At 41.4% G+C, this 20,362-nt stretch overlaps 3 protein-coding genes across 3 annotated transcripts; all 3 read left to right on the forward strand.

The window, feature by feature from the left end:
* The first annotated feature begins 4,971 nt into the window (after positions 1–4,971).
* Positions 4,972–6,144, forward strand: LOC127123039 (uncharacterized). The gene has a single exon (XM_051053305.1). The coding sequence runs from the start codon at positions 4,972–4,974 to the stop codon at positions 6,142–6,144; it is 1,173 nt and encodes a 390-aa protein (XP_050909262.1).
* Positions 6,145–6,668: 524 nt separating this feature from the next.
* LOC127123040 (uncharacterized) lies at positions 6,669–8,441 on the forward strand. The gene is made up of 2 exons (XM_051053306.1): positions 6,669–7,758; positions 7,897–8,441. The coding sequence occupies exons 1-2, from the start codon at positions 6,669–6,671 to the stop codon at positions 8,439–8,441; spliced, it is 1,635 nt and encodes a 544-aa protein (XP_050909263.1).
* Positions 8,442–17,210: 8,769 nt separating this feature from the next.
* LOC127123041 (uncharacterized) lies at positions 17,211–18,631 on the forward strand. The gene has a single exon (XM_051053307.1). It carries the CDS (start codon positions 17,363–17,365, stop codon positions 18,629–18,631), a length of 1,269 nt encoding a protein of 422 aa, XP_050909264.1. The 5' UTR covers positions 17,211–17,362.
* Positions 18,632–20,362: the final 1,731 nt, after the last annotated feature.

A 20,362-nucleotide genomic window follows, 5' to 3' on the forward strand; every position in this document is an offset into this window, starting at 1 on the left:
TCGACGCGGTCCAAGAATCTAGCATTGACATCACGCAACATCGTCACTCGACATCAGGTGCGTTCATAGCTGACTTGCTCATGAAAGAAATGTATCGAAAATGAAAGGAGTTTGAGTTCCGGTTATATTTTTTTTTGTTGATTGTTGTTCGGACATATTTGCATTGCATGAGAGATGATGTACGGTTCACAGTCCATGGAAGAAACATTTTTTCTATTTTTTTTTTTCAGAAGGATAAATCCATTTGTTTTTTTGTAGCAGGTGTGCATTAAAATGAATCTGTTTAAAAGGACCTGCTACTGTTTTAACTTTGTGTTTTATTTAAAGCTTGATCCATTTTTTATGTTATGTATTAGTGCTTGAGGCTATATGACGAGAATACTTGTCTGGTAGAGTTGGTAAAGGGATGCTTTGGCAAGCCTTTGGTCTTGGGTTCAATTCCCATATGTGTGCCATATTTGATTTTTGCAAAATTTTAATCTCTATTTCACATTTTTGTTTTAATCCCTTCCTAATGTTTACCCTTTAATTTTATTTTAATTGTTAAATATCAATTTTAATGTACTTTGATCCGATATTCAAAATCATTTTCTAAATAAAAAGTTGGAAGAAAAAGATTACCTGGATGGAATGTCCAGTCGTAATCCCGAATATTAGGCTCAAGCTGTAAGAGCTTGCAAGCCATAAATATTCGTCTTCTCTTTCACACTTCAAGATTCAAAACCTCTTCTTAATAAAGTTGGAAGAAAAAGATTACCTGGAGGGAATATCCAGTCGTAATCCCGAATATTAGGCTCAAGCTGTAAGAGCTTGCAAGCCATAAATATTCGTCTTCTCTCCAAATTGGTTATGAATATCTAAACCATTTTCTTAATAAAGTTGGAAGAAAAAGATTACCTGGATGGAATGTCCAGTCGTAATCCCGAATATTAGGCTCAAGCTGTAAGAGCTTGCAAGCCATAAATATTCGTCTTCCCTCCAAAACATTTATAAATATTCGAATCATTTTCTTAACAAATATTGGAAAGAAACAGACTGCCTGGGTGTAATGTCCAGACGTAGTCCCGAGTATTAGACCCAAGCTGTAAGAGCTTGTAGGTCACAAGTACTCGTCTTTCAAACTTCAAAATACCTAATTCCTACCTTAATACTTTGCCAATAAAGATGGAAATGGAACATGGTGTATACCGTGCACTCCTGAGGTTAGGATTCGAGATGTATATCTCGCTCATCCAAGTTCTCGCCATCACTCAAAATACATCCAACCAATCAATTTCTTTTTCTCGCCGCCGTGCGATTGACTCTTAAACCTTTTCACAAATGAAAGGTACTTTGTTTCAAAACAATGCAAGGCAATGTTTTTCCACCTGTTTTGGGTAGTCCAACAATGTTTTCGTCGATTTGACACAAAGTAGCTTTCGCTAAAATCGACCAACAAACAAACATTTTTCTACCCAGAACTACGTAAGCCTTGATTTCTCTTTTGAGATACGTAGGAGCAGGATTTGTAAATCTTGTCAGGCCCACTAATAAAAAACTTAGGTTTAGTCCTTCGTTAAAAAATCCAAAAACATCTCTTCTCATCCTTTCTTTCTTTCCCGCCTAATAATTCGAAAGGCCTAAATATTTCAACTAACATTAACGCACACAACTGACCTAACGGTTCCCATTGAGTACAACGGACGTGAGGGGTGCTAATACCTTCCCCTTGCGTAATCGACTCCCGAACCCTGATATTTGTTGCGATGACCATATCTTATCCTTTCTTTTGTCTTGGGTTTTATCGATATTTCCCCTTTCCTTTTTAGGAATAAATAAAGTTCGGTGGCGACTCTGTTCAGTCCATCATTGCGAGCGTGCGATCGCGTTTCGCTTTGAAGTCGTATCCCCATTTTTTCGAGGTGCGACAGATGGCGACTCTGCTGGGGAATACACAAATCCCTAAGTGAGTCAAGCCTAGTTAGGTCGTTTGTGTGCCTTTGTTTGTTTACTTTTGTGGCTTTTCTTTATTGATTTTGTTATCTTTATTGTCATATTGATATAATATGTTATATTGGTTCGATATGCTTTGGTACTTGGAGATACTCTGATTGCAAACCTTGTGGGAAAGACTTTTTACCCGAGTCTCGAGTAAAAACATAAGATAGGACGAGGTTGAGTAGTGCGGGTCCGCGAGATGTATTTCTCGTTGGGTCGGTACGAGAACCTCACTTAGAGTAGATTCTTGAGAAGATGTTGTCGCTCGGCAAGTAAGTTGCTGTAAGCTTCGATATTTTCTTAAGGATCCATGACTCTGAGAACCATTTGTAGAACCTTAGTTCTTTGCCCAACTAGGAAAGATGGTTGCGTAGTGTGGGTCTGCGAGATGTATTTCTCGTTGGATCGATGCGAGAACCTCACTTAGAGTAGATTCTTTAGATGGAGTTGATGCCCGACAAGTAAGTTGCCGCATGTAGCAAACAGTCTAATGGATCCATGACTCTAGGAACTTTTTCAAAAAAAAAAACCTTAGACCATACCTGGTGAGAACCATGTTCTATACAAAGCAATCAGACTTATCCATGCCTTAAGCCTATTGAACCTATACAAAAAAAAAATGCATTACATTCATACATTGCATCAACATCATAAAAAGCAAACTCTTAGTTACCTCTTATTTGTTTCAGGAATTGAGAACTTGAAAATGACAACTTCAATAAGACACACTTTCACGCTTAAGTACAAGGAACCTAAGTTGGACAGTCTGAAGGGTTTGATCTCTGATTTGTCTCTCAGCAGACGTGATGAGTTTGGAAAAAACTATGGGAAAATTTTGAGCCTTCTAAATAAGAAAGTTGACTATGGAATTATCGGCTCTCTGGCACAATATTATGATCCACCTCTGCGTTGTTTCACATTCGCTGATTTCCAGCTAGCTCCTACTTTGGAAGAAGTTGAGAGGATCGTGGGTCTCAAGTTGAAAGATTTTAATCCGTTTCCAAAACTCGAAGAAGATATGGGCCCAAAGAAGATAGCTTCGGCCCTAAGCATCAATGTCCCGACTGTTCGAGACAATTGGGCTGAAAAAGGGGGTTGCAAAGGTTTTGCCGCGATGTTTTTGGAGGATTTAGCTCTAAAGTTCAAGAAAAGTGGAAATTGGAATGCATTCTATGTTGTGGTGGCTTTATTGATCCATGGGATTGTGTTATTCCCAAATGTTGAAAAATTTGTGGATCAAGTGGCCATAGAAGTCTTTCTCTCTGGCAATCCAGTACCATTTCTCTTAGCTGATATTTACTATGCCCTTCACGCTCGACATGAAAAGAGGGGTGGAATGTTATTGTGTTGTGCTCCTTTGCTTTACACTTGGTTCATGAAACACATGCCTGAAGAAGGTCCTTTTGTGGCAAAAGAACTTAAGTCTCCTCAGAAATTAGCTTCTCTCACCGCAAGTTCCATCAGATGGTATATCCGAGAGTGGGAAACCCCAGACATTATAGTCAGTTGTGGGGAATTTCCTAATGTACCGTTGTTGGGCACCAAGGGTTGCATCAACTATAACCCTATGTTATCTCGATTACAACACGGTTACCCCATGGATGGTCCTCCTGACGCAAAGGACTTACAGCCATTTGTGCTCTCTGACATCCAAGCAAGCAATCCTGATGTAAGAGCAGTACGAAAGGCTTGGTTAAAGGTTGTAAGAATGGGTAAAGAGTTTGGAAAGAGAAACATTCTTGCCAAAGAACCTTACACGTAATGGGTGAAAGAAAGAGTTGAGAAAATCCAGTTGCCATATATCTTAAAGGCTCCAGCTTTTCCTAAAACTCCTGAGCCTGAGCCCATACTCCCTGAGGACATGGAGAAACTCGTTACTAAGGTTAAGGAGCTCGAAGTGGAGAATGCCGAATTATGAATTCAGATGAACCGAGTTATCTTGGAAAATCAGAATTTGAAAGAGGAACGTAAGGGAAAAGCCCAAGAACTTGAGGATAGCAACAAGAGAGCTAGGCTTTTGGAAGACCAGAAAGATGATCTTGATCATATCCTATTGGGTTCCACATCAGTGATCCGAACCAGGAAGGAAGAGCTCAAGAAAGCTGAGTATAGGATTTGTGAGCTAGGGAGATTGTTGGATAAATCTCTTATGGATAAAAAAGAAATTAAGCTTGACTTTGAGGCACAGATCCGTGACTTGAGGGACGCTCTGAAGAAGTGCGAGGAAAAGTTGTCTCGCGAGATCCTCCAAAAGGAAGAAGCTGAAAGAAACTGTCACCGTCTCAGGTACCAGTTGGAAGAAGCTACGAGGAGGTTTGCAGTTTTGGAGAGCCAGGAAGGTGATGCAGCCTACTTACTCCAAAAAAATGATTGTGTGTACTGGAAGAGGTTGTACAGAGAAGCTAGAGCAACCTTAGATGAAGATCAAAAGGTCATCAAGGAACTCTAAGAGCTCTATGTTGAATGGAATGGTAAGTTCCGCAACTTGGCTAGGTTTGTTAACCTCAACATGTTGGAACTCCCAGAAAAACTCCAGGAAGCGGATTGGTGTATGTGTCCAGAAAACACGCCTCCTCAAGTTTTCAACTTCGTCAAGTTTATCAAGAAGATGATGAATGAGCTCACCACAGATCTAGCTACGATCTTAAGAGCTGAGACAGAACTTAAGTTTACTTGTACTTGAATTTGAATTGTTGGTGTTTAAATCTTTTTGTATTCGAATCATGTGTACTTGAAGTTAAATCCCTTTGTATTCGAATCTGATTTTAATTAATGGAAGTTGTCATTTTGGGTCTCAATTATTACATGTTGTTCTTATATTCTAACATTGCTTGAACAAATAATAAAGATAACTAAGAGTTTTGCAAACAAATGCATCCATACATGCATTCATACATTTTCAAAAAAATAGAGTCTTATTCCTCCCTTTCTTCCTCCAGTTTCACGCTGAATTTTCAACACCAATATAATACTCGCGCCAGAGCAAGACAGAGAATGGCTGAACAAGAACAAGAGAGCGCCCGAGTTAGAGCGGAACTGGACGAGATCAAAGGAGGTATGTCCCAGATGCGAGAGATGCTGCAAGCTTTAACCTTCAGGTTTGAGATTCCACAAGCGACCGTGATTTCAGAGACCACGGGCCCAGCAGTAGATGTCCCACCTCAGAGGATGTTACCCTCAACCCTTCCTCTGTATGGGCTACCTTATGACTTCGTTCCCCGAGCGGAGATGGTGCACGAAATGGGGCAATCTGTCCAACAAGCTGTGCCATTACCAGTTTACACCGACGCACGTCCAGTCATCCATACTATGGTTCCACCAACCGCCTATGCTAGGCATGTTCCTCATTATGAAGATCAAAACCACATGTATCAGACTGTTGACTCAACTGTTGCTGGTGACGAAGTAAGGTTTGAGGACTTCAGGGAGGTAAAGGAGAACATGCAGCTCCTTGAGAAGAAGTTACGAGATCTAGAAGGAGACCACGTCTTTGGATCTGCTGCCAAAGAAATGTGTCTTGTATCCGAATTGGTGATTCCAGCAAAATTCAAAACTCCGGACTTTGACAAATACAAGGGGCACACTTGTCCAAAAAGCCATCTCATCATGTATTACCGCAAAATGGCTGCACACGTGGAGGATGACAAGCTGATGATCCACTATTTTCAGGACAGTTTGAGTGGGGCTCCTTCCAAGTGGTATTTGAGTTTGGATCAGAACAGGATCAGGTGTTTCCAAGACCTGTCGGATGCGTTCATAAAACACTACAAATACAATATGGACATGGCACCTGACAGAAGACAGTTGCAGAGCATGTTTCAGCATGACAAGGAGTCCTTCAAAGAGTACGCTCAGAGATGGAGGGAATTGGCTTCTCAGGTTGAACCACCTCTTGCTGAGAAAGAATTGGCCGAACTGTTTATCGACACTGTCCAACCCCAGTTCTACGAGAAGATAGTTGGAAGTGCTTCTTTGGGATTCTCCGAGCTTGTTGCTATAGGAGCTCGTGTTGAATATGGTGTAAGGAATGGAAAATTGGCGGCTGTAGCTGGAACTTCAAATGCTAATCCAAAGAAGTTCTCTGGAGGGTTTCCTAGAAAGAAGGAAGGGGAAACAAATGTTGTGACTGTTGGTCAAGGAAGAGCTCCTCCAAGAAGGAGACCATAACAATATCCACCTCAGCAATATGTTCAACAACCAATTCCCTATCAACAACCCATGTATCCCGTCCAGTATGCTCCGCAACCATACGTGGCTGCTGTGACGCCTGCGTTCAATCAACAGCCTGCTCAGGCTTATCAAGCGCCTCCAGCTTATCGACCAGCTCCAGTTCAACAACGTGCTGCGGCTCCGCCAGCTTATCAACAAGCACCACCAGCTCCTGTTTATCAACAACCGAGAGCTCAAGCGCCGAGGCAGAATGCTCAAAACCAAAATAGGAGACAAGGGGAGAGGGCGACCTTCAATCCAATTCCAATGTCCTACACTGAGCTTTATCCCTCCTTGTTGCAAAAGGGGTTGGTAGTTCCCAGACCTATGGGACCTCCACCTGATCGTCTTCCTCCATGGTACAACCCTAATGCACACTGTCCTTTTCACGAAGGTGCCCCGGGCATGACCTAGAGGGTTGTTACGCTCTGAAGCATAGGGTTCGGGAATTGATTGAGAGCAAGATCTTGTCTTTTAAGGACATGGGACCGAATGTGAAGAACAATCCCCTTCCTCCCCATGGAAATCCTGAAGTCAACGCCATTGAAGACGCTTCTGTTGGTGTTACGGTTGAGAAGGTGGAGGATGTAAAGACTCCTTTGGTGGCATTCCATGCCCGATTGGTGGAAGCTGGCCTGGTTAATATTGATCATGACAACTGTGAAGAGTGTGCCACACACCCAAAGGGATGTCAGGTGGTACGAGACAACATTCAAGATCTGATGGATAAAGGAGTGCTTCAAGTCTCTAGTGTTGCAAAGAACGAAGACGTGTTGGTAATTGAACCTTGTTTCAATTTACCTGAACTGGTCGAGATCCCATATTATAGTGGTGGAGTGGTTCCAGTGAATAGTGAGTTGTCGCCTATCGAGATATGTATGCCCGCGCCTTTTCCATATGAGAGCACCAAGGCCGTGCCTTGGAAATATGAGATTACTGCTGTGGATAAGGTTGTGGAAGGAAGTTCAGGCGCTGAGGTGACAAAAGCTGTAAGTGAAGACGTCACCAATATTGCAGGGATAAGCAGAATGACCCGTAGTGGTCGAGTCTATGCGCCCGAATTCAATGTGACTCCTCAAGGGCCAAACAAGGAATCAACAGTTATAGCTCCCACTAAAGAACCCGAAGTGGTTCAATCCGAAGATGCTGTTGAATTCTTGAAGTTGATCAAGAGAAGTGACTACAAGGTTGTGGATCAGCTGCATCAAACGCCATCTAAAATCTCTATTCTATCTCTGTTATTGAACTCCCAAGCCCATAGGGAAGCTTTGTTGAAGGTGCTTGCACAAGCTCATGTAACACAAAGCATAACGGTAGACCAGTTTGATGGGGTAGTTGCAAATATCACAGCCTGCAATACTTTGAGCTTCAGTGGAGAGGAGTTACCTGAGGATGGACAAAATCACAATCGTGCTCTCCATATCTCGGTAAAATGCAAAGATGATGCTTTGGCAAGAGTGTTGGTTGATACCGGATCTTCTCTAAATGTTATGCCGAAGAGAACACTCGCCAAATTATCCTATCAAGGACCAGCTATGAAGCCCAGTGCCTTGGTAGTGAAAGCTTTTGATGGTTCCAGGAGAACAGTGATTGGAGAGGTTGAATTGCCCATATTGATTGGCCCTCATGTATTCCCAATTAATTTCCAAGTCATGGATATTAATCCAGCATATAGCTGCTTATTGGGGCGTCCCTGGATTCATGCTGCAGGGGCAGTTACCTCCACTTTACACCAAAAGATGAAGTTTGTGGTGGACAATCAACTAATCATCATTTCTGGGGAGGAGGACTTTGTGGTTAGTCACCTTTCATCCTTCAGGTATATTGAGGCTGATGAGGACGCTTTGGAAACTTCTTTCCAGGCTCTTGAAATAGCCAATGCCACTTTTGTAGAGATGAAGGACCCTGTTGGGAAAGCTTGTTCATCTTTCACTTCTCTGAAGAGCGCAAAGTCTAGTATTGAAGGAGGAAACCCTGAAGGTTGGGGTCAACTTATTGATATTCGTGAGAAGCATGATCGCTTTGGTCTGGGATATGTGCCTTCCGCTGCGAAAGGAGCCCGAGTCCCTACAAAGGACAACACCCGAAGCATCCAGGAAGTATTCCTCAGCACAGGATTCATCCATGGAGATCAGGTCAATGCAATTGAAGATAGCACCGAAAATGAAGATGAGCCATGTTTGGTTTACCGATGTGAGACAGCTTTGAACAACTGGAAGGCGGTTGAGATCCCCGAAATTTTTCCTTTGTCATAGTAATAATTGTTGTATTTTTCCTTTCAAATCCTTAGCTCTGCCCAAGGCTAATGGATCATGTTGTAGGGCCCATTTTCATTTTCAAATAATCATTATCAATGAATGAAAGGCATTTTGTTAAATTCTTATTCATTTACTCAGCTTTCTCTTAAGAAAATGGCAATCTTTTCAAAAAAACAAAAAAAAACTTTTCATTTATGCATCTTTTATTTTTACTTTGTCTAAAAGAAATCAATCATTCAAACATGCAGAATAAACGATAACCCCGTTGAATCCAATGACTTTACTACCTCTCATAACTTTGACTCCCCTATCTACCAAGTGGAAGAAGAGGGTGAAGAAGATTGTTACATCCCCGATGAACTGGCAAGGTTGCTCGAGCACGAGTCCAAAGCCCTTCAGCCACATGAAGAACCGGTGGAAACAATCAACCTTGGCACAGAGGAAGAGAAGAAAGAAGTCAAAAAATCGGTACCACGCTGGAAGCAAGCATCAAAGAGAGACTAGTTAAGCTACTACAAGAATATGTGGATGTATTTGCATGGTCATACCAGGATATGCCAGGTTTGGACACCGACATTGTAGAGCACAAGCTCCCGCTTCAGCCAGAATGCCCGCCAGTAAAACAGAAACTCCGAAGAACGAGACCAGACATGGCTCTGAAGATTCGTGAAGAAGTCAAACGACAATTTGACGCTGGTTTTCTCGCAGTGGCGAAGTACCCACAATGGGTAGCTAATATTGTACCTGTGCCCAAAAAGGATGGAAAGGTGAGGATGTGTGTTGACTATAGGGATCTGAACAGAGCTAGTCCAAAGGACGATTTCCCTCTACCACACATTGATACTTTGGTAGACAATACTGCAAGATTTGCTGTCTTCTCCTTTATGGATGGTTTTTCTGGATACAATCAAATCAAGATGGCTCCAGATGACATGGATAAGACCACTTTTATTACCCCTTGGGGCACATTTTTCTACAAGGTAATGCCTTTCGGTCTCAAAAATGCTGGGGCAACTTACCAAAGAGCTATGGTCACTCTCTTCCATGATATGATGCACAATGAGATAGAGGTCTATGTTGACGACATGATCGCTAAATCTCAGAATGAAGAAGATCATATGAGCCATCTGAAGAAGCTGTTTGAACGCCTCAGAAAGTTTAGATTACGATTAAACCCTGCAAAATGCACATTTGGTGTCCGTTCGGGGAAGTTGCTTGGCTTCATCGTTAGTCAACGAGGAATTGAGGTAGACCCTGACAAGGTCCGAGCTATACAAGAAATGCCTGCTCCACGCACCGAGCGAGAGGTTAGAGGTTTCCTTGGACGTTTGAATTACATCTCAAGGTTTATCTCACACATGACGGCCACGTGTGAGCCTATCTTCAAGTTGCTTCGAAAAGATCAAGCTATTGAATGGAGTTCGGATTGTCAAAATGCTTTTGAGAAGATTCGTCAATACTTACAAGAGCCTCCTATTTTGATTCCACCTGTCCCGGGAAAGCCATTAATCATGTATATGACGGTGCTTGAAGGGTCAATGGGATGCGTGTTGGGGCAACATGACGAAACTGGTCGGAAAGAACATGCCATTTACTATCTGAGTAAAAAGTTTACCGATTGTGAAGGTCGATATTCGCTTTTGGAGAAAACTTGTTGCGCGCTAGCATGGGCCGCTCGTCGTTTGAGGCAGTACATGATTTGCCATACTACTTTGTTGATCTCGAAAATGGATCCAATAAAATACATCTTTGAGAAACCCGCCTTGACTGGAAGACTTGCCCGTTGGTAGATGCTCTTGTCAGAGTACGACATCCAGTACGTAACCCAGAAGGCAATCAAGGGAAGTGTGTTAGCAAAGTATCTTGCTCACCAACCAGTTGAGGACTATCAGCCATTGAAGTTTGATTTCCCCGATGAGGATATAATGGTGATAAAGGATTGTGAGATCCCAGGCCCAGATGAAGGACCAGAACCAGGATCTCGATGGAAGCTCGCGTTCGATGGTTCCTCTAATTACAGTGGTCATGGTGTGGGAGCTGTTTTGATGAATCCAAATGGTGGTTTTACCCCTTTCACAGCGAGGTTGTGCTTTGATTGTACGAATAATGTCGCTGAATATGAAGCTTGCATCCTTGGTCTTGAAGCCGCAATTGATCTCCGAATCAAGATCCTTGAGGTGTATGGAGATTCAGCCTTGGTGATCTATCAGGTCAAAGGTGAATGGGAAACTCGCGATGCGAAGCTAATCCCGTATCGCGCTCATGTTGTGAAGATGATAGAATACTTCGACGATATCACTTTCCATCACATCCCAAGAGTAGAAAATCAAGTGGTTGACGCTTTGGCAACATTAGCATCAATGTATCAAGTCAGATTCCATAATGAAGCTCCACTTATTCGAATCGAACGAAGAGATGAGCCTGCTTACTGTCAGCTGATTGAAGAAGAAACTGATGGTAAACCATGGTTTCATGACATCAAGCGATATCTTCTAAATCAAGAGTATCCAGAAGATGCTACATTGTTGGATAAGAAAACTCTGAGGAGGTTATCGTCCAAATTCTTTTTGAGCAATGATGTGCTTTACAAGAGAAACCATGACATGGTTCTGCTCAGATGCGTGGATAGACACGAAGCAGACATGTTAATCAAGGAGATTCATGAAGGATCCTTTGGAACCCATACTAATGGACATGCCATGGCCAAGAAAATTTTGAGAGCTGGCTATTATTGGTTGACCATGGAGTCCGATTGTTTCAGCTATGCAAGAAAATGTCATAAATGCCAAATTTATGCTGATAAGGTGCATGTACCGCCAACACTGCTGAATGTTTTGACATCACCTTGGCCTTTTTCAATGTGGGGCATCGACATGATTGGTGCTATAGAACCTAAGGCTTCCAATGGTCACCGCTTCATCCTGGTTGCCATCGATTACTTTACTAAATGGGTAGAGGCCGCTTCCTATACCAATGTGACGAGACATGTGGTTGCTCGCTTTATCAAGAAGGAGATTATCTGTCGCTATGGAATCCCAAGCAAGATCATCACCGACAACGGTTCAAACTTGAACAATAAGACAATGACAGAATTATGTGAGAGTTTCAAGATTGACCACCATAATTCTTCTCCATACCGTCCAAATATGAACGGTGCTGTTGAAGCTGCCAATAAAAATATCAAGAAGATCCTGCAAAAGATGGTGAAGACTTATAAGGATTGGCACGAGATGCTCCTCTTTGCTTTGCATGGATACCGGACCTCAGTCCGCACTTCAACAGGGGCAACCCCATTCTCCTTAGTGTATGGGATGGACGCAGTTCTCCCAGTCGAAGTAAAGATACCTTCAACGAGAATATTGATGGAAGCCAAGTTGGACGAAGCTGAATGGATCCAAAACAACTATGATCAGCTTAACCTCATTGATGAGAAGCGTATGACCGCTTTGTGCCATGGACAATTGTACCAGCAACGAATCAAGAAAGCATTTGACAAAAAGGTCCGTCCTCGAGAGTTCAAGGAAGGAGATCTCGTGCTCAAGAAGATCTTGCCAGTACATAAAGATTCACGTGGGAAGTGGACTCCCAACTATGAAGGCCCATACGTTGTAAAGAGAGCATACTCTGGAGGTGCTCTATCTCTCACAACTATGGATGGCGAAGAGCTCAATCACCCTGTGAACTCTGATGCAGTCAAAAGATACTATGCCTGACAAATCCTGGTGGACTGAAAACCCGAAAGGGCGGTCCAGGAAAAAGTTAGGGATAAAAAAAATGGTAGCTCGCTAAGTCGAAAACCTGAAAGGGCGACTTAGGCAAAAAGGAGCGTCTCGGTGGATTGAAAACCCGAAAGGGCGATCCAGGCAAAAATTAGGGACAAAAGGAATAGACTGCATCGGTTCGTCACTGATCAACACAGAAGAGCTAAAAATGGAAGATCAATCTAGTTACTCCCTTCAGAAGCGAGGTCTCGTGGAGTCATTGTTATTAGGGATAGTAGTAGTCATTGTGATTCAATGTAAACCTTTCCCTATTGCCATTTTCAAATTTGTAACATTCCATGGAGCTACGCCATTTGCGTGCTACCATTCTTGAATAAATACAAGTTTGCCTATCAAATTCTATCATTTGCTGTTTTCTCTGACTTTCTTTGTTATGCAAAATGTCATTTATTTGTTAATAATGAAATTTTGAACTCAAAAAAGAATTTTTCAACATATTGAGAAACACAATTTTGCTTTGACATGTGGAAATATTAAAAGGAAATCTTTCGCCTTTCCCCGCAAGTCTCAAGTTGCAAGACTCCCCTTGGATGATCAATATGTATCTCCAGAGAGCACAAATTTATTACTCCCTTGATGCATTTACTCACTCCTTCGGTTGAGTTATTGGTGTTGAGAATTCAGTACCTCCATAAAGCTTTCCTTAATTTCCAGTCTGTATATTGTCAGCATTTGCATTTCATGATCATTCATACATCATGCATATAAGCAAAATCCAAATCATGCATAACCCGAAGTGCTTCGCGCTCATTTGCATAATCTCAGGTCTCGTTGTTGATTGTATCCCTTGACCTCTGAGACCAGTTTTTTACTGGCATCGTCTGTTAAAGTCTGGTTGTCACCAGTGTCTTAGACCAAATCCATTTGTAACTTGTATCCTTTAAGGTCTGGTTGTAACCAACATTTATTTTTAAACCCAATTGTCGTTGGTATCACTGTCAGTCTGTTTGTAAATACATTTGTGATTGATATCTGAAGTTTGGTTGTCGCTGACATTATTTCAAGTCCAGTTGTTGCTGGCAAACTCCGTTGTAGCCGGTAATTATTTACTATTGGCTTTCATCAAGTCCAATTGTTGTTGGCAAAATCCGTTAAAAGTTGGTTGTAGTCCATTACTTACGGTTAAAAGTCCAATTGTTGTTGGCACGTTCAGAGAGTTTAATTACCCTATCTTTCCTGATGGTTCCGTGAAAGTCATGTATGACTTATCATCTTGAGGAATTTCCAGAAGCTTGGAGGTTTTTCGTGTTAGAAAACTCCAATGATGTTCCTTTGTATGTTTTCCAATATTCTCGGGTCATGTATGAACCTGCTGTTGAACTTTCATTCCAGTATTGTCAGGTCATGTATGAACCTGCTACTGAACTTTCATTCCAGTATTACCAGGTCATGTATGAACCTGTTGCTGAACCTTTTGTTCCAATGTTATCAAGTCATGTATGAACTTGTTATGGAATTTTTCTCAAAAAGTTCAAGTTTGTCATCAGGTCATGTATGAACCTGTTGATATACTTTTTTTGAGTTTTTCTGAGTTTGTTAGGTCATGTCTGAACCTGCCGTCAGAAAATTCTTTGAATGTTCCTGCTTTGTCAGGTCATGTATGAACCTATTGCTGAACTTTTTGTTCCAATGTTGTCAAGTCATGTATGAACTTGTTATGGAAATTTTCTCAAAAAGTTCAAGCTTGTCATCAGGTCATGTATGAACCTGTTGATATACCTTTTTTGATTTTTCTGAGTTTTGTTAGGTCATGTCTGAACCTGCTGTCAGAACTTCTTGTTATTCCAGCATTGTCAGGTCATGTATGAACCCGTTGCTGTTAAGCCTTTATTCCAATACTACCAGGTCATGTATGAACCTGTTTTGGAAGAATCTTTTTCTTTGATTATTCCAGTGTCGTCAAGTCATGTATGAACTTGTTGTGGAATTTTTCTCAAAGTATTCAAGTTTGTCATCAGGTCATGTATGAACCTGTTGATATACTCTTTTTGAATTTTTTTTCTGAGTTTGTTAAGTCATGTTTGAACTTGCTGTCAGAAATTCTTGATATTCTTCAACATTGTCAGGTCATGTATGAACCTGTTGTTGAGCTTTTATTCCAGTGTCGGCAAGTCATGTATGAACTTGTTGTGGAAATTTTCTCAAAGTATTCAAGTTTGTCACCAGGTCATGTATGAACCTGTTGATATACCCTTTTTGATTTTTCTGAGTTTTGTTAGGTCATGTCTGAACCTGCTGTCAGAAATTCTTGGTATTCCCCAACATTGTCAGGTCATGTATGAACCTGTTGTTGAGCCTTTATTCCAGTATTACCAGGTCATGTATGAACCTGTTTTGAAGAATCTTTCTCTATGTTTGTTTCAATGTTGTCAGGTCATGTATGAACCTGTTGTAGAAGTTTTCTTATTCGGGTTTAGTAAGTCATGTGTGAACTTACTACCGAAATCTCTTGTATTTTAAGTGTCGTTCATCGAATTTCACTTTGAGTACTCTCTAGTGTGTGTCCGATTCTCCAGCAAGTTTGTTTTCCCCAGCGAGTTGGTTTTTACCATTTGTCTGTCTCCCTGTGGACCATCAACATTCCCCACAGATCGGTCTGTCCAGTAGCATCTCTTGTTAAGGATTCACCGTGTCCCTAACAGATAAAATAAAAAAATATAGAGTCTTGCACCCATGCATATCATATCATAGCATTTTCATTTTTTTTTCAGGTTCAAAATTTGGGTCTCCATGTTATTTAACCATCCCCCACTGCGATCTGATGAAAAATGCTATTTCATTTTCCTCTGGTGGAGGATGTTTAAATAGGGGCAACTGTCATACCCCGATTTTGGCCCTGAAAATTTTTCTCCATTGATCACTCGTTTGCATTATTTCTTCATTCACCTTCATATCCTTCATTCATGTTCATATTTACCAGTTCATATTTTTATGTTTTTTCACATTCAAAATTTGCATTCATGTTTCTTCATTCACATTGAGAAAATTTTCATGCATATTCGAGAATTTTGGCCTACTCGTTCATGTCTCGATTACTTCATTCATGTTCAAGAAGTTTTTCCTGAAGTGCTACTTGAAGTGTTAGGCCCGTTACCGACTCTTTCGACCTCATCGAATGTGATGCCTGAGGATGGAATAACTTTTGATGCCCGCTTACTTGATGTTGATGCACTCAAGAGCGTGATCAAATATTGCATGAATGGGACATTGATTAAACAAGGTGTGTGTGAGATAACTTTGGATGAATCAAGGATCGCATGACCAACCATTATTGGGAGAATGTGTGCAATTGTTGAGTGCTTACTTGATTATCACTATGTTGTTGCCTGAGATAGAGTATTTGATGTTTGTTTCAGCTATGTTTCACAACTTAGGAAGTGACCCTTTAGGAAACAACTTCATGTGTGCCTTGGATCAGCTCTTGCCGTAATGGGACCTGAAACATTGTTATCCCTTATACAATCGAATTTGGAAGCTGAAGATTTATCTGTTGCAAACATATGGCTTTTTCCCAATTCTAAAACAGAATTTGTTGGTACAAGTATAAAACATTTTACAAAGGAGTTTTTTTTCTATCTACCCTTCGTTTTGCAACTATCCTTCGGACACAGCTGAGAGTTTCAAAGTTCTAGAGAAACATTTACGTATTAAAGTAAAAGAAGAAGTTGATATTCATAGAATAGCATGAACTAGTTTATAGTTTCTAATTACACAAAGCAAGGTTGCAACAGAAATTTGAAGGCACGAGAGATCTCCTCAAAGGTAGACGATTCAGGAAGATCTATGCAGATTGACAGTGCATCAAATGACGTGTCTCAACCAGTTCTCAAGGCACGGCTTCATGATTTCGCAATTTCGTTGTTACCTGGATTAGATGTGAAGGATATTGATTTGCTATTTGAAGTATTAGAGCTGGCATTGCAGGATGTTGGTGTCGTGCAGAAGAAGGCATACAAAAGATATTAAGACGACTGAACAAATCAATGCCGCACTTGCTGCATGCAACAACTTGAAACTTCTAGCATACCCTGTAGAAGCCGAGATAAACAAGTATCAGAGAGAAAGCATACAGGAAAGAAAATGGAGAATTCTGGAAAATTCATTTACAACATCAAACTTTCTGCTCGAAATCTTTCCAATGATTGTCACGCTGCTTCTGTTTCAGAGCTCAATACACCCGAGTCCCATGGATCTAAAGAATCAACGGTTACAGTGGAATATCTAGGTGCAGGAAACACTAAAAGCCTGACACTTGAAGAGGCAACAGATGCAATCCCTTTTTGCAGTTCCATCATCCATAATCCTGCATAATAACAGCTGCATTTTGCATTCCTGCATTGAAAAAAATTGATCAGGATGATAATGTTATTCAAGTTATTATTTTGGTCCCGTGAGTTGGCTTGTCAAACATCTCAAGTGTGTAAAGAGTTTGGAAAGCATTTGAAAGTCCAAGTTATGGTTACAACAGGAGATAAGTACATGAAGACGAACAATGGGACAAGAAGGGTTGTAAAATCATCAAATATTGAGGGCGATACTGTGTCGAATTCGATCAAAAGCTCTAGTGCAAACACCTGAAATAGCACCAGTCCTTGCTGAAAAATCTAGTTGAGTTACAGTTTCAACAGGTTTCAGCCTCACTTTCTCAAAATACTGCTGTTGAAAAAGAATGATCAGCCACAATCAAACTCTAATATTGTTGCCGAAACAGAATACACAAGTTCTGGTTTTTGCTGCAACAGTAACACCACAAGGTCCTGTGGCTCCTCAGGATCAACCACACTCAATATCAATGGAGTTCCATTGCCTACGAATTTCCCAAAACAGGGTGCTGATACTGCACATGAATAGTATAACAGCCATGCCAATTCTGCATTTTTTTCTAACCGCCGCAGCCCAAAATTCAGGATTGAAGTACTTGCTACGGTACCACCTGAAACCATTAGAAGCAACCTTAATTCACGCACCAATTTACAAGGACCCCCTTGTACTAGTTGGAGGAGTCTCACTGAACCCAACTGCCAGGGCAAAACCTGGCCGGCAAAACAAGAACCTCGCCGGGAAACTCAGGTGGAGTGGCCGTCTTCCGTCAGAAACTGCGATAGAACCGTCGTCCAGAGACTAGCATTAATCTGAATGGGTTATATTCAGTATGGTAGACACGGTCTTAGGAATACATTTGGGTTTACAAATGCAAGCAATGTGTTCAGAAACTCCATGAGACAACCTTTGGAGTGTGCAGGCACTACATTACCCTCATGTTCTCGTATTCACGGAAAGGTTCTCTATTCCACTTCTTCTGATGCCAGAATAGTGCAGGACCTTCTTGCTCAAGTAGAGAGGGATAGGCTGAGAGAGAAAAATGATAGAAAAAGGGCTGGTTTAGACACTGCCGATGTTGATGCTGAGTCGGAGGAGGATTACATGGGTATATCCTCCATCATTGAAAAGCTTGAAAAGGGGAAGCTCAAGGAAACCACTGAGCTGAACCGATTCGAAGAACAAACTGATTCTGATAGTGATGATGAAGATGTTGATGCTTATCAGAAGAAGTTTGAAGATTTTGAAAAGAAGTTCAGTAGGCATGAAGAAATGATTCAGAGTTTCACCGATGCTGATACGCTTGATGATGCTTTTAAATGGATGCACAAAATTGATAAGTTTGAGGAAAAACATTTTAAGCTTCGTTCTGAATATAGGGTTATTGGGGAACTCATGAATCGCCTCAAAGTTGTAACTGATCAAAAGGATAGGTTCATTCTGCAGCAGAAGCTTAACAGGGCTTTGAGATTGGTGCAATGGGAGGAAGCTTATGATCTAGATAACCCTGCCAATTACGGTCTCATTCAACATGAACAGGTGGGGCCTAACGTGGATACCTTGCAACAATCTGGATTTGAAAAGGAGAATAAACCTGCACAAGGAGAGGAAGATGCTGCAGCTGCTGACAGCGACGATGAAGAAGAATTTGATGACATGAAAGAAAAAGACAATATAATACTGGCCAAACTTGATGTTATTGACAAGAAGCTCGAGGAGAAGCTAGCCGAACTTGAGTATACGTTTGGAAGGAAGGGCAAAGCTGAAGCAGGTACCGCAAGGCTGTTCCGGATGAGCAACTCAGTAGGAGATGGCAATAAACTTCACTTCACACCTGACGACGTTAGTGACACACTGCCTGTACCGGCTGATAGCAACGTGCATAATTCTTTTCCCTCGATTCATGTCTTGGAGTCCAAAGATTCTGGAAAGTTTGCTGCTGCATTGACTGATCCAGTCTCAATCTTTGCTTCAAAACGGACAGTTAATTCCTTATTACTTTCTGAGCTTCTTGAGCAATTGAAAGGATGGATGGATTCAACCTCTGGAGCCCGATCAATTCCTGTTTTGCAGCTTTTTCTATAGGTTGTCATCTATCGTGGGTGGACCTCTCATAGACAGCTCAAAGCCCGACGGTTTAGATTTAGAGAAACTAATCAAATGGTCTTTGGATGAGATTAATCTCAACAGACCATTTGTAGCCAGAACCCGGTCTTCAATTGGGGAAGTTGCGATCCTAGCCTTCATGTTTTTCACATTGATGCCTAGAAATTGGCATCAGCCCGGCAGTGACGTTTCCATCCCAATACACAATGGAACTACTGATGTTCATCATAAAAATGTAATCCAACTTTCTTCATCCATTTCCAAGACTTCAGTTGGTGATCAAGAGAAGAACGACTTTGCATCACAACTGCTCCACGCTTGTGATTCTCTTAGGCATCAATCTTTCGTAAATTATTTGGTGGATATACTGCAGCAGCTGGTGCATGTTCAGATTTCCTATTATCAGTAAAGCTGGACATAGTAATGTTGGGCATGGATGCGGGGTTTTGCTCACAGTACGTAGAGATTTACCTGCTGGCTTGAATCAGAACCACGTTAATGGCACTGACTTGGGAGGGGATAACCGCGAGGCGCAAATTCTTTTGCTTCGAAGATCGCAATCATATAGAGCAATATTTTCTAGTCTCTCATCAATATTGACTTCTGCTGCAAGGTTGGTCGAGGTATATTTCGGTAGCAGTTCAGTAGGAAGAAACCGAGAACAACCACCTACTTCAGTTGATGACAGAGGCGTTTTTCCAGCATTGCCGCTGTCATAAATTCGGAGAGTCAAGTGGACATTGCTGCAAAGTTAATCTCCAAAATAGTTGAACGTGAAATTGTTGTTAGAGACACTAATAGATTCCACCATTTTAAGGATGGTGTTTGCTCTTGTTGAGATGCTTCGGTATTTAATGGTTGCAGTTCCATATACTTTTGTTGCTTTGAATTGCTTTCCCTCACCATCCACTGTAGTCTCACCTACAATGAATAATGGCAGCTTTGTCCAATGGAAGGTCCATATCGAATGCGAAAAAAACTTGAATGATGTAGACTTAAAACTGACACCATACAAAATATTCTTGATGGACAGTTCGAATTGGAGATACCAGGGTCGTCGAAAGGAAAAGTTGACCACGGTTCTAATGCATCCAATTCGAAACCTTATTTTCCACTGTTGAATGATGGTGCCAAATAGAATAGTTCCGACAGTGAGTTGTTTGAACCTTTCTTTGAAGATATGTTGGATAGTGTTAAAGATGCAGTTTCTGAGAAGAACTAGCGGAATGAAGACAAAGCTGGTAGCATGAATGCAAGTCTGCATTCTACACTTGAGCATGGTGCTAAGTCTAGTACAAGGTCAGTTCCAATAGGAGAAAACACACAAGGAAGATCTGATATGGGATCTCCAAGACAATCTTCTTCTGTGGAAATTGATGATCTTAAGATTGCCGCTAATAGTTGGCATCAGTATCAGCAGTAGTGGATGTCCATGTGGTATCCTGCTACTACTATGGCTATGATGCAGCAGCAGATGATGATGTATCCACATCATTACATGTTGTGTGCTCATCCTCATCATTTTCGGGCGCCGCCTCATTAACATTAACCGCCGGCCTGTTGTAGCACAAAAGCACTCCAAGCCATCGGTTTAAATTGTTGCTAAATGTTTGAGCTGCTAAGGTTTCTAAGGTTGCCGGTAAAGTACTTCCTGCCTTGAATGGAAAATTGACCGACACATCATTCATTGTCCCAACTGTGGATGTCTCA

The sequence above is a fragment of the Lathyrus oleraceus genome, chromosome 2 (assembly GCF_024323335.1).
Source record: "Lathyrus oleraceus cultivar Zhongwan6 chromosome 2, CAAS_Psat_ZW6_1.0, whole genome shotgun sequence".
NCBI classification, from domain to species: domain Eukaryota; kingdom Viridiplantae; phylum Streptophyta; class Magnoliopsida; order Fabales; family Fabaceae; genus Lathyrus; species Lathyrus oleraceus.

Excerpts from the sequence above, each read along its gene's own strand:
- LOC127123039 (XM_051053305.1), top strand. The coding sequence starts at position 4,972 with ATGGCTGAACAAGAACAAGAGAGCGCCCGAGTTAGAGCGGAACTGGAC.
- LOC127123040 (XM_051053306.1), top strand. The coding sequence starts at position 6,669 with ATGGGACCGAATGTGAAGAACAATCCCCTTCCTCCCCATGGAAATCCT. Across the intron at positions 7,759-7,896 it reads GGTAGTGAAAGCTTTTGATG|GGGCAGTTACCTCCACTTTA; the intron begins GTTCCAGGAGAA and ends TTCATGCTGCAG.
- LOC127123041 (XM_051053307.1), top strand. The coding sequence starts at position 17,363 with ATGGGTTATATTCAGTATGGTAGACACGGTCTTAGGAATACATTTGGG.